The following is a 12,030-nucleotide window of genomic DNA, read 5'->3' as shown; positions in this document are numbered from 1 at the left end:
CCCATAAGGACATCACAATACCCCATAATGACATCACAATACCCCATAATGACATCACAATACCCCATAAGGACATCACAATACCCCATAAGGACATCACAATACTCCATAAGGACATCACAACACCCCATAATGACATCACAATAGCCCATAAGGACAACACAATACCCCATAAGGACATCACAATACCCCATAAGGACAACACAATACCCCATAAGGACAACACAATACCCCATAATGACATCACAATACCCCATAAGGACATCACAATACCCCATAAGGACATCACAATACCCCATAATGATATCACAATACCCCATAAGGACATCACAATACCCCATAATGACATCACAATACCCCATAAGGACATCACAATACCCCATAAGGACATCACAATACCCCATAATGACATCACAATACTCCATAATGACATCACAATACCCCATAATGACATCACAATACTCCATAATGACATCACAATACCCCATAATGACATCACAATACCCCATAAGGACATCACAATACCCCATAAGGACATCACAATACCCCATAAGGACATCACAATACCCCATAAGGACATCACAATACCCCATAAGGACATCACAATACCCCATAAGGACATCACAATACCCCATAAGGACATCACAATACCCCATAAGGACATCACAATACCCCATAAGGACATCACAATACCCCATAAGGACATCACAATACCCCATAAGGACATCACAATACCCCATAAGGACATCACAATACCCCATAAGGACATCACAATACCCCATAAGGACATCACAATACCCCATAAGGACATCACAATACTCCATAAGGACATCACAATACCCCATAAGGACATCACAATACCCCATAAGGACATCACAATACCCCATAAGGACATCACAATACCCCATAATGACATCACAATACCCCATAAGGACATCACAATACCCCATAATGACATCACAATACCCCATAAGGACATCACAATACCCCATAATGACATCACAATACCCCATAAGGACATCACAATACCCCATAATGACATCACAATACCCCATAAGGACATCACAATACCCCATAAGGACATCACAATACCCCATAAGGACATCACAATACCCCATAAGGACATCACAATACCCCATAAGGACATCACAATACCCCATAATGACATCACAATACCCCATAAGGACATCACAATACCCCATAATGACATCACAATACCCCATAATGACACCACAATACCCATTTAACATTTACATTTAAGTCATTTAGCAGACGCTCTTATCCAGAGCGACTTACAAATTGGTGCATTCACCTTATGACATGGACATCACAATACCCCATAATGACATCACAATACCCCATAAGGACATCACAATACCCCATAATGACATCACAATACCCCATAATGACATCACAATACCCCATAATGACATCACAATACCCCATAAGGACATCACGATACTCCATAATGACATCACAATACCCCATAAGGACATCACAATACTCCATAATGACATCACAATACCCCATAATGACATCACAATACCCCATAAGGACATCACAATACTCCATAATGACATCACAATACCCCATAAGGACATCACAATACTCCATAATGACATCACAATACCCCATAATGACATCACAATACCCCATAATGACATCACAATACCCCATAAGGACATCACAATACTCCATAATGACATCACAATACCCCATAAGGACATCACAATACCCCATAATGACATCACAATACCCCATAATGACATCACAATACCCCATAATGACATCACAATACCCCATACTGACATCACAATACCCCATAAGGACATCACAATACCCCATAATGACATCACAATACCCCATAATGACAACACAATACCCCACAATGACATCACAATACCCCATAAGGACAAAGCAAAAACAGGCTTTTAGAAATGTTTGCACATTTATTAAAAATACAGCGATTACAGCCTCAAGTCTTCTTGGGTATGATGCTACAAGCTTGGCACACCAGTTTTTGGGGAGTTTCTCCCAGTCTTCTCTGCAGATCCTCTCAAGCTCTGTCAGGTTGGATGGGGAGCGTCGCTGCACAGCTATTTAAAAGTCTCTCCAGAGATGTTCGATAGGGTTCAAGTCCGGGCTCTGGCTGGGCAACTCAAGGACATCCAGAGACTTGTCCCGAAGCCACTCCTCCATTGTCTTGGCTGTATGCTTAGGGTCGTTGTCCTGTTGGCAGGTGAACCTTCACCCCAGTCTGAGGTCCTGAGCACTCTGGAGCAGGTTTTCATCAAGGATTTCTCTGTATTTTTCTCCGTTCATCTTTACCTCTATCCTGACTAGTCTCCCAGTCCCTGGCGCTGAAAAACATCCTCACAGCATGATGCTGCCACCACCATGCTTCACCGTAAGGACCATGCCAGGTTTCTTTGGCTGGGCGGTCAGCTCTGGTTCCAAATTTCTTCCATTTAAGAATGATGGAGGCAACTGTGTTCTTGGGAATGTTTTCTTATTTAAATCAATTTTAGCTGTAAAGTAACAAAATGTGGAAAAAGTAATGGGGTCTGAATACTTCCCGAATGCACCATAACTAAGGAATTATACCAGGCGGTATCAGAGGAAGGCCTTAAAAATAGTCAAAGACACCAGCCACCCAAGTCATAGACTGTTCTCTCTGCTACCGCACAGCAAGTGGCACCGATGCACCAAGTCTGGAACCAACGGGACCCTGAACAGCTTCCACCCCCGTCAGACTGATAAACAGTTAGTTAACAGTTCCTTAGCTACCCAGTTAGGTAACAGTTCCTTAGCTACCCAGTTAGTTAACAGTTCCTTAGATACCCAGTTAGGTAACAGTTCCTTAGATACCCAGTTAGGTAACAGTTCCTTAGATACCCAGTTAGTTAACAGTTCCTTAGATACCCAGTTAGGTAACAGTTCCTTAGATACCCAGTTAGGTAACAGTTCCTTAGCTACCCGGACTACCTGCAATGACCCTTTGCACCAACTCTTTTGACTCATCACATACACAGCTGTTACTGTCTATTATCTATCCTTTACCCCTACCTACAGTATACTGTTACTGTCTATAATCTATCCTTTACCCCTACCTACAGTATACTGCTGTTACTGTCTATTATCTATCCTTTACCCCTACCTACAGTATACTGTTACTGTCTATAATCTATCCTTTACCCCTACCTACAGTATACTGCTGTTACTGTCTATCTATCCTTTACCCCTACCTACAGTATACTGCTATTACTGTCTATTATCTATCCTACCTACAGTATACTGCTGTTACTGTCTATTATCTATCCTTTACCCCTACCTACAGTATACTGCTGTTACTGTCTATTATCTATCCTTTACCCCTACCTACAGTATACTGCTGTTACTGTCTATTATCTATCCTTTACCCCTACCTACAGTATACTGCTGTTACTGTCTATTATCTATCCTTTACCCCTACCTACAGTATACTGCTGTTACTGTTTATTAGCTATCCTTTACCCCTACCTACAGTATACTGCTGTTACTGTTTATTAGCTATCCTTTACCCCTACCTACAGTATACTGCTGTTACTGTCTATTATCTATCCTACCTACAGTATACTGCTGCTACTGTCTATTATCTATCCTTTACCCCTACCTACAGTATACTGCTGTTACTGTCTATTATCTATCCTTAACCCCTACCTACAGTATACTGCTGTTACTGTCTATTATCTATCCTTTACCCCTACATACAGTATACTGCTGTTACTGTCTATTATCTATCCTTTACCCCCTACCTACAGTATACTGCTGTTACTGTCTATTATCTATCCTTAACCCCTACCTACAGTATACTGCTGTTACTGTCTATTATCTATCCTTTACCCCTACCTACAGTATACTGCTGTTACTGTCTATTATCTATCCTTAACCCCTACCTACAGTATACTGCTGTTACTGTCTATTATCTATCCTTTACCCCTACATACAGTATACTGCTGTTACTGTCTATTATCTATCCTTTACCCCCTACCTACAGTATACTGCTGTTACTGTCTATTATCTATCCTTAACCCCTACCTACAGTATACTGCTGTTACTGTCTATTATCTATCCTTTACCCCTACCTACAGTCAACTGCTGCTGTTTATTATATATCCTGTTGCCTAGTCACTTCATCCCTACCTATATGTACATACACTGCTCGTGGAACACCATGAGCATTAATATGGAGTTGGTGCCTCACCATTCAGTAGTTCTATAATAGCAGAGATGATGTCTGACGATTCAGTAGTTCTATAATAGCAGGTATAATGTCTTACCATTCAGTAGTTCTATAATAGCAGGGATGATGTCTTACCATTCAGTAGTTCTACAATAGCAGGTATAATGTCTTACCATTCAGTAGTTCTATAATAGCAGGTATAATGTCTCACCATTCAGTAGTTCTATAATAGCAGGGATGATGTCTCACCATTCAGTAGTTCTACAATAGCAGAGATGATGTCTTACCATTCAGTAGTTCTATAATAGCAGGGATGATGTCTGTCTTACCATTTAGTAGTTCTACAATAGCAGGGATGATGTCTGTCTTACCATTCAGTAGTTCTATAATAGCAGGTATAATGTCTCACCATTCAGTAGTTCTATAATAGCAGGGATGATGTCTCACCATTCAGTAGTTCTACAATAGCAGAGATGATGTCTTACCATTCAGTAGTTCTATAATAGCAGAGATGATGTCTTACCATTCAGTAGTTCTATAATAGCAGGGATGATGTCTGTCTTACCATTCAGTAGTTCTATAATAGCAGGGATGATGTCTCACCATTCAGTAGTTCTACAATAGCAGGGATGATGTCTTACCATTCAGTAGTTCTACAATAGCAGGGATGATGTCTCACCATTCAGTAGTTCTATAATAGCAGGTATAATGTCTTACCATTCAGTAGTTCTATAATAGCAGGTATAATGTCTTACCATTCAGTAGTTCTATAATAGCAGGTATAATGTCTTACCATTCAGTAGTTCTACAATAACAGGGATGATGTCTGTCTTACCATTCAGTAGTTCTATAATAGCAGGTATAATGTCTTACCATTCAGCAGTTCTATAATAGCAGGTATAATGTCTTACCATTCAGTAGTTCTATAATAGCAGGTATAATGTCTTACCATTCAGCAGTTCTATAATAGCAGGTATAATGTCTTACCATTCAGTAGTTCTATAATAGCAGGTATAATGTCTCACCATTCAGTAGTTCTACAATAGTAGGGATGATGTCGGTCTTACAATTCAGTAGTTCTATAATACAGGGATGAGGTCTTACCATTCAGTAGTTCTATGGTAGCAGTTATAATGTCTTACCAATAGGCAGTTCTATAATAGTAGGGATGATGTTGTCTTACCATTCAGCAGTACTATAATAGTAGGGATGATGTCTGACGATTCAGTAGTTCTACAATAGCAGGGATGATGTCTGACGATTCAGTAGTTCTACAATAGCAGGGATGATGTCTGACGATTCAGTAGTTCTACAATAGCAGGGATGATGTCTTACCATTCAGTAGTTCTATAATAGCAGGGATGATGTCTGTCTTACCATTTAGTAGTTCTATAATAGCAGGTATAATGTCTCACCATTCAGTAGTTCTACAATAGCAGGGATGATGTCTTACCATTCAGTAGTTCTATAATAGCAGGTATAATGTCTCACCATTCAGTAGTTCTATAATAGCAGGGATGATGTCTTACCATTCAGTAGTTCTATAATAGTAGGGATGATGTCTGTCTTACCATTCAGTAGTTCTATAATAGCAGGTATAATGTCTTACCATTCAGTAGTTCTATAATAACAGGGATGATGTCTTACCATTCAGTAGTTCTATAATAGCAGGGATGATGTCTGTCTTACCATTTAGTAGTTCTATAATAGCAGGGATGATGTCTGTCTTACCATTTTGTAGTTCTATAATAGCAGGGATGATGTCTTACCATTCAGTAGTTCTATAATAGCAGGTATAATGTCTTACCATTCAGTAGTTCTATAATAGCAGGTATAATGTCTCACCATTCAGTAGTTCTACAATAGCAGGGATGATGTCTTACCATTCAGTAGTTCTATAATAGCAGGTATAATGTCTTACCATTCAGTAGTTCTATAATAGCAGGTATAATGTCTCACCATTCAGTAGTTCTACAATAGCAGGGATGATGTCTGTCTTACCATTCAGTAGTTCTATAATAGCAGGTATAATGTCTTACCATTCAGTAGTTCTATAATAGCAGGTATAATGTCTTACCATTCAGTAGTTCTATAATAGCAGGTATAATGTCTTACCATTCAGTAGTTCTATAATAGCAGGGATGATGTCTTACCATTCAGTAGTTCTATAATAGCAGGTATAATGTCTCACCATTCAGTAGTTCTATAATAGCAGGGATGATGTCTGTCTTACCATTTAGTAGTTCTATAATAGCAGGTATAATGTCTTACCATTCAGTAGTTCTATAATAACAGGGATGATGTCTGTCTTACCATTCAGTAGTTCTACAATAGCAGGGATGATGTCTGTCTTACCATTCAGTAGTTCTATAATAGCAGGGATGATGCCAGACTTGGCCAACATGGCGGCACAGCTGTCATCCATGGACACCGTCCCGATCATGATCACCACCTCTAGTATCAGGTCATCCTCTGCAGAGCCTGATGACAACACACAGAGGTCAGGTGTCTGGGGTTAGAGAGCCTGATGACAACACACAGAGGTCAGGGGTTAGAGAGCCTGAAAACAACACACAGAGGGCAGGTGTCAGGGGTCAGAGAACCTGATAACAACACACAGAGGTCAGGGGTCAGAGGGTACAAAAGGTGAACTCCTGTTCTTCTTGTTTTCATAACTACAGTTTCTTTAGAGCACCTTTACAACACCTTTACAACACCTTTACAACACCTTTACAACACCTTTACAACACCTTTCCAACACCTTTACAACACCTTTACAACACCTTTACAACACCTTTACAACACCTTTACAACACCTTTACAACACCTTTACAACACCTTTACAACACCTTTACAACACCTCCGTAATCTCTCAGAAACTAAATCCACTTCTTCAGTGATGTAGTGACCTAGTTTGAGTCTCTTTCTATCAATTCAAATCAAATGAAAAGGGCTTTATTGTCACGGGAAACGTGTTTACACGGCCAAAGCAAGTGGGAAAACAACAATAAACCAAAGATACAAAGCAACATCAACAAAAACAATGTGGAATCTAACGGTAAATATTGCACTGAAAAAGATCTAAAAAAAGATAGACATTTCTAGAGTGATATAATCAGCTATGGACGGTGTTTTAGCAATGTAGTGGGGGAAGATAAATAAACAGGTAAATATAGCTGGTATTTATGTTGTTTGGTTAACAGATATGGGAGTTTATAAATGTTTGATTTGTTTTCAAATTCTTTGTGGTTCTGTGTGATCTGTGGCTATGAAAAGCCAACTGACATTTACTCCTGAGGTTCTGACCTGTTGCCCCTCTACAACCACTGTGAATATTATTATTTGACCATGTTGGTCATCTATGAACATTTGGACATCTTGAAGAACGATCTGGCCTTAATGGCCATGTACTCTGTTATAATCTCCACCTGGCACAGCCAGAAGAGGACTGGCCACCCCTCATAGCCTGGTTCCTCTCTACCTGGCACAGCCAGAAGAGGACTGGCCCCCCCTCAGAGCCTGGTTCCTCTCTACCCAGTACACCCAGAAGAGGACTGGCCACCCCTCAGAGCCTGGTTCCTCTCTACCCAGTACACCCAGAAGAGGACTGGCCACCCCTCAGAGCCTGGTTCCTCTCTACCTGGCACAGCCAGAAGAGGACTGGCCACCCCTCATAGCCTGGTTCCCCTCTACCTGGCACAGCCAGAAGAGGACTGGCCACCCCTCATAGCCTGGTTCCCCTCTAGGTTTCTTCCTAGGTTCTGGCCTTTCTAGGGAGTTTTTCCTAGCCACCGTGCTGCTACACCTGCATTGCTTGCTGTTTGGGGGTTTAGGCTGGGTTTCTGTACAGCACTCTGAGATATCAGCTGATGTTAGAAGGGCTTTATAAATACATGTGATTTGAGGGAAGTATGTATTTCTAATGTGGTCATACATTTGGCAGAAGGTTAGGAAGTGCAGCTCAGTGTCCACCTTTTTTTGTGGGCAGTGGACACATATCCAGTCTTATCCCGAGAGCCAGGTCTGCCAACGGCAGCCCCTCTCAATAGCAAGGCTATGTTCTCTGAGTCTGTACATAGTTAAGGATGTTCTTACTTTTAGGTCAATCACAGTGGTCAGGTATTCTGCCACTGTGTACTCTCTGTTTAGGGTCAGTCACAGTGGTCAGGTATTCTGCCACTGTGTACTCTCTGTTTAGGGTCAGTCACAGTGGTCAGGTATTCTGCCACTGTGTACTCTCTGTTTAGGGTCAGTCACAGTGGTCAGGTATTCTGCCACTGTGTACTCTCTGTTTAGGGTCAGTCACAGTGGTCAGGTATTCTGTGTACTCTCTGTTTAGGGTCAGTCACAGTGGTCAGGTATTCTGCCACTGTGTACTCTCTGTTTAGGGTCAGTCACAGTGGTCAGGTATTCTGCCACTCTCTGTTTAGGGTCAGTCACAGTGGTCAGGTATTCTGCCACTCTCTGTTTAGGGTCAGTCACAGTGGTCAGGTATTCTGCCACTGTGTACTCTCTGTTTAGGGCCAGTCACAGTGGTCAGGTATTCTGCCACTCTCTGTTTAGGGTCAGTCACAGTGGTCAGGTATTCTGCCACTCTCTGTTTAGGGTCAGTCACAGTGGTCAGGTATTCTGCCACTGTGTACTCTCTGTTTAGGGTCAGTCACAGTGGTCAGGTATTCTGCCACTGTGTACTCTCTGTTTAGGGTCAGTCACAGTGGTCAGGTATTCTGCCGCTGTGTACTCTCTGTTTAGGGTCAGTCACAGTGGTCAGGTATTCTGCCACTGTGTTCTCTCTGTTTAGGGTCAGTCACAGTGGTCAGGTATTCTGCCACTCTCTGTTTAGGGTCAGTCACAGTGGTCAGGTATTCTGCCACTGTGTACTCTCTGTTTAGGGTCAGTCACAGTGGTCAGGTATTCTGCTACTGTGTACTCTCTGTTTAGGGCCAAATAGCATCCTAGTTTTTTTGTTGATTCTTTCCAGTGTGTTAAATAGTTATCTATTTGGTTTCTCATAATTTGGTTGCGTCTAATTGTATTGTTGTCCTGAGGCTTTGTGGGGTCTGTTTGTGTTTGTGAACAGAGCCCCAGAACCAGCTGGCTAAGGGTACTCTTCCCTAGGTTCATCTCTCTGTAGGTGAGGGCTTTGTGGGGTCTGTTTGTGTTTGTGAACAGAGCCCCAGAACCAGCTGGCCAAGGGGACTCTTCCCTAGGTTCCTCTCTCTGTAGAAGAGGGCTTTGTGGGGTCTGTTTGTGTTTGTGAACAGAGCCCCAGAACCAGCTGGCTAAGGGTACTCTTCCCTAGGTTCATATCTCTGTAGGTGAGGGCTTTGTGGGGTCTGTTTGTGTTTGTGAACAGAGCCCCAGAACCAGCTGGCTAAGGGTACTCTTCCCTAGGTTCATCTCTCTGTAGGTGAGGGCTTTGTGGGGTCTGTTTGTGTTTGTGAACAGAGCCCCAGAACCAGCTGGCTAAGGGGACTCTTCCCTAGGTTCCTCTCTCTGTAGGTGAGGGCTTTGTGGGGTCTGTTTGTGTTTGTGAACAGAGCCCCAGAACCAGCTGGCTAAGGGGACTCTTCCCTAGGTTCCTCTCTCTGTAGGTGAGGGCTTTGTGGGGTCTGTTTGTGTTTGTGAACAGAGCCCCAGAACCAGCTGGCTAAGGGGACTCTTCCCTAGGTTCATCTCTCTGTAGGTGAGGGCTTTGTGGTGGAATGAGTGGGCATCGCTTCCTCAGGCTGGTTATAGAATTCACTCACCTGGTTTGAGCCTATCTTTAAAGTAAGGTACCAGGTTGTACTCCTTCAGCACCAGTTCCCAGTCCAGATCAGCGATAGTGAGGTTAGCCAGGGTCCCCAGACACTCGATCACATACTCTTCATTTTCATCAGGACTGATCTGGGCTGCCAGGTCTCCTACATAGTCCTGAAGGAGACCATTCGGTTAGTAATTTTTATTTTATTTTTAATTTACCTTTATTTAACCAGGCAAGTCAGTTAAGAACAAATTCTTATTTTCAATGACGGCCTGGGAACAGTGGGTTAACTGCCTGTTCAGGGGCAGAACGACAGATTTCTACCTTGTCGGCTCGGGGGTTTGAACTTGCAACCTTCCGGTTACTAGTCCAACGCTCTAACCACTAGGCTACCCTGCCGCCGCACTTAGCAACACCTCATTCATACAGTCTCTAAATATCTCTGCTGCCTCATGGGAACTGGATGCTTTTATATGGCTTCATTGCTGGGAGCTTCACAATGTGTTCTTCATTAGTCTTTTCAACCAATCCAGTCACAACATCTGCTTGATCAAGTCATTCAAATCCAACATGAATTTAGTACTAACGATGAAGATGTGTTTGGTTGGTCCGTCGTGTTGAGAGATGTTTCGTATCATCTTCATAAGTAAAGGATCCTTCAGCTTCAGAGCTCTCTTCATCAACATCTTCAGACCATTACCTGAGGGAAGGGAATCAAGCATTCATTACTTATTCAACAGCATGTGATATATTTATACTAATTCATTCATTTATGACACATGGAAGGTGACAATGAAGCGTCTTGGACATATTTCTATTGTTCTTAGATCACCAGACCATCTCTGATACATATGTGGTCTGTACCTTCACAGATGAGCTGTATAACTCACAGTGGTCCTCCCTACCTTCACAGATGAGCTGTACAACTCATAGGTGACCTCCCTACCTTCACAGATGAGCTGTATAACTCACAGTGGTCCTCCCTACCTTCACAGATGAGCTGTATAACTCATAGGTGACCTCCCTACCTTCACAGATGAGCTGTATAACTCACAGTGGTCCTCCCTACCTTCACAGATGAGCTGTATAACTCACAGTGGTCCTCCCTACCTTCACAGATGAGCTGTATAACTCACAGTGATCTCCCTACCTTCACAGATGAGCTGTATAACTCACAGTGGTCCTCCCTACCTTCACAGATGAGCTGTATAACTCACAGTGGTCCTCCCTACCTTCACAGATGAGCTGTATAACTCACAGTGGTCCTCCCTACCTTCACAGATGAGCTGTATAACTCACAGTGATCCTCCCTACCTTCACAGATGAGCTGTATAACTCACAGTGGTCCTCCCTACCTTCACAGATGAGCTGTATAACTCACAGTGGTCCTCCCTACCTTCACAGATGAGCTGTATAACTCACAGTGGTCCTCCCTACCTTCACAGATGAGCTGTATAACTCACAGTGGTCCTCCCTACCTTCACAGATGAGCTGAATAACTCACAGTGGTCCTCCCTACCTTCACCAATGAGCTGTATAACTCACAGTGGTCCTCCCTACCTTCACAGATGAGCTGTATAACTTAGTGGTCTTCCCTAACCTTCACAGATGAGCTGTATAACTCACAGTGGTCCTCCCTACCTTCACAGATGAGCTGTATAACTCACAGTGGTCCCCTCTACCTTCACAGATGAGCTGTATAACTTAGTGGTCTTCCCTACCTTCACAGATGAGCTGAGCGTTCTTCTTGTTAGCTGCCAGGTTGATACAGAAGGAGATGAGCTCAGCATCGATCCTGTCCTCACCGTGCTCAAACAACATCTTCATCAACTGGTGAGTCAACACAGAGCACTAAGTTAGCATGTTAGCAATAGATACACTGAACCAAAATATAAACACAACATGTAAAGCGTTGGTCCCATGTTTCATGAGCTGAAATAAAAGACACCAGACATTTTCTTGATGCACAAAAAAAGCTTATTTCTATCTAATTTGGTGCACAAATTTGTTTACATCCCTGTCAGTGAGCATTTCTCCTTTGCCAAGATAATCCATCCACCTG

At 42.5% G+C, this 12,030-nt stretch overlaps 1 protein-coding gene across 2 annotated transcripts in view; it reads right to left on the bottom strand.

Annotated features, from left to right (window-relative positions):
• Positions 1-12,030, bottom strand: part of LOC124009323 (kinesin-associated protein 3-like) — a 56,269-nt gene that overhangs the window by 18,487 nt on the left and 25,752 nt on the right. For both annotated transcript variants that reach the window (XM_046320989.1, XM_046320990.1), the window contains exons 12-15: positions 11,690-11,798; positions 10,556-10,668; positions 9,973-10,138; positions 6,578-6,703 (exon numbers count right to left, since the gene is read on the bottom strand). In XM_046320989.1, coding sequence (XP_046176945.1) covers positions 6,578-6,703; positions 9,973-10,138; positions 10,556-10,668; positions 11,690-11,798 — 514 coding nt within the window. The remainder of the gene's footprint in view (positions 1-6,577; positions 6,704-9,972; positions 10,139-10,555; positions 10,669-11,689; positions 11,799-12,030) is intronic.

This window comes from Oncorhynchus gorbuscha, linkage group LG22 (genome assembly GCF_021184085.1).
Source record: "Oncorhynchus gorbuscha isolate QuinsamMale2020 ecotype Even-year linkage group LG22, OgorEven_v1.0, whole genome shotgun sequence".
Classification (NCBI taxonomy): Eukaryota; Metazoa; Chordata; class Actinopteri; order Salmoniformes; family Salmonidae; genus Oncorhynchus; species Oncorhynchus gorbuscha.
This window is presented reverse-complemented; position numbering and strand designations above follow the sequence as displayed.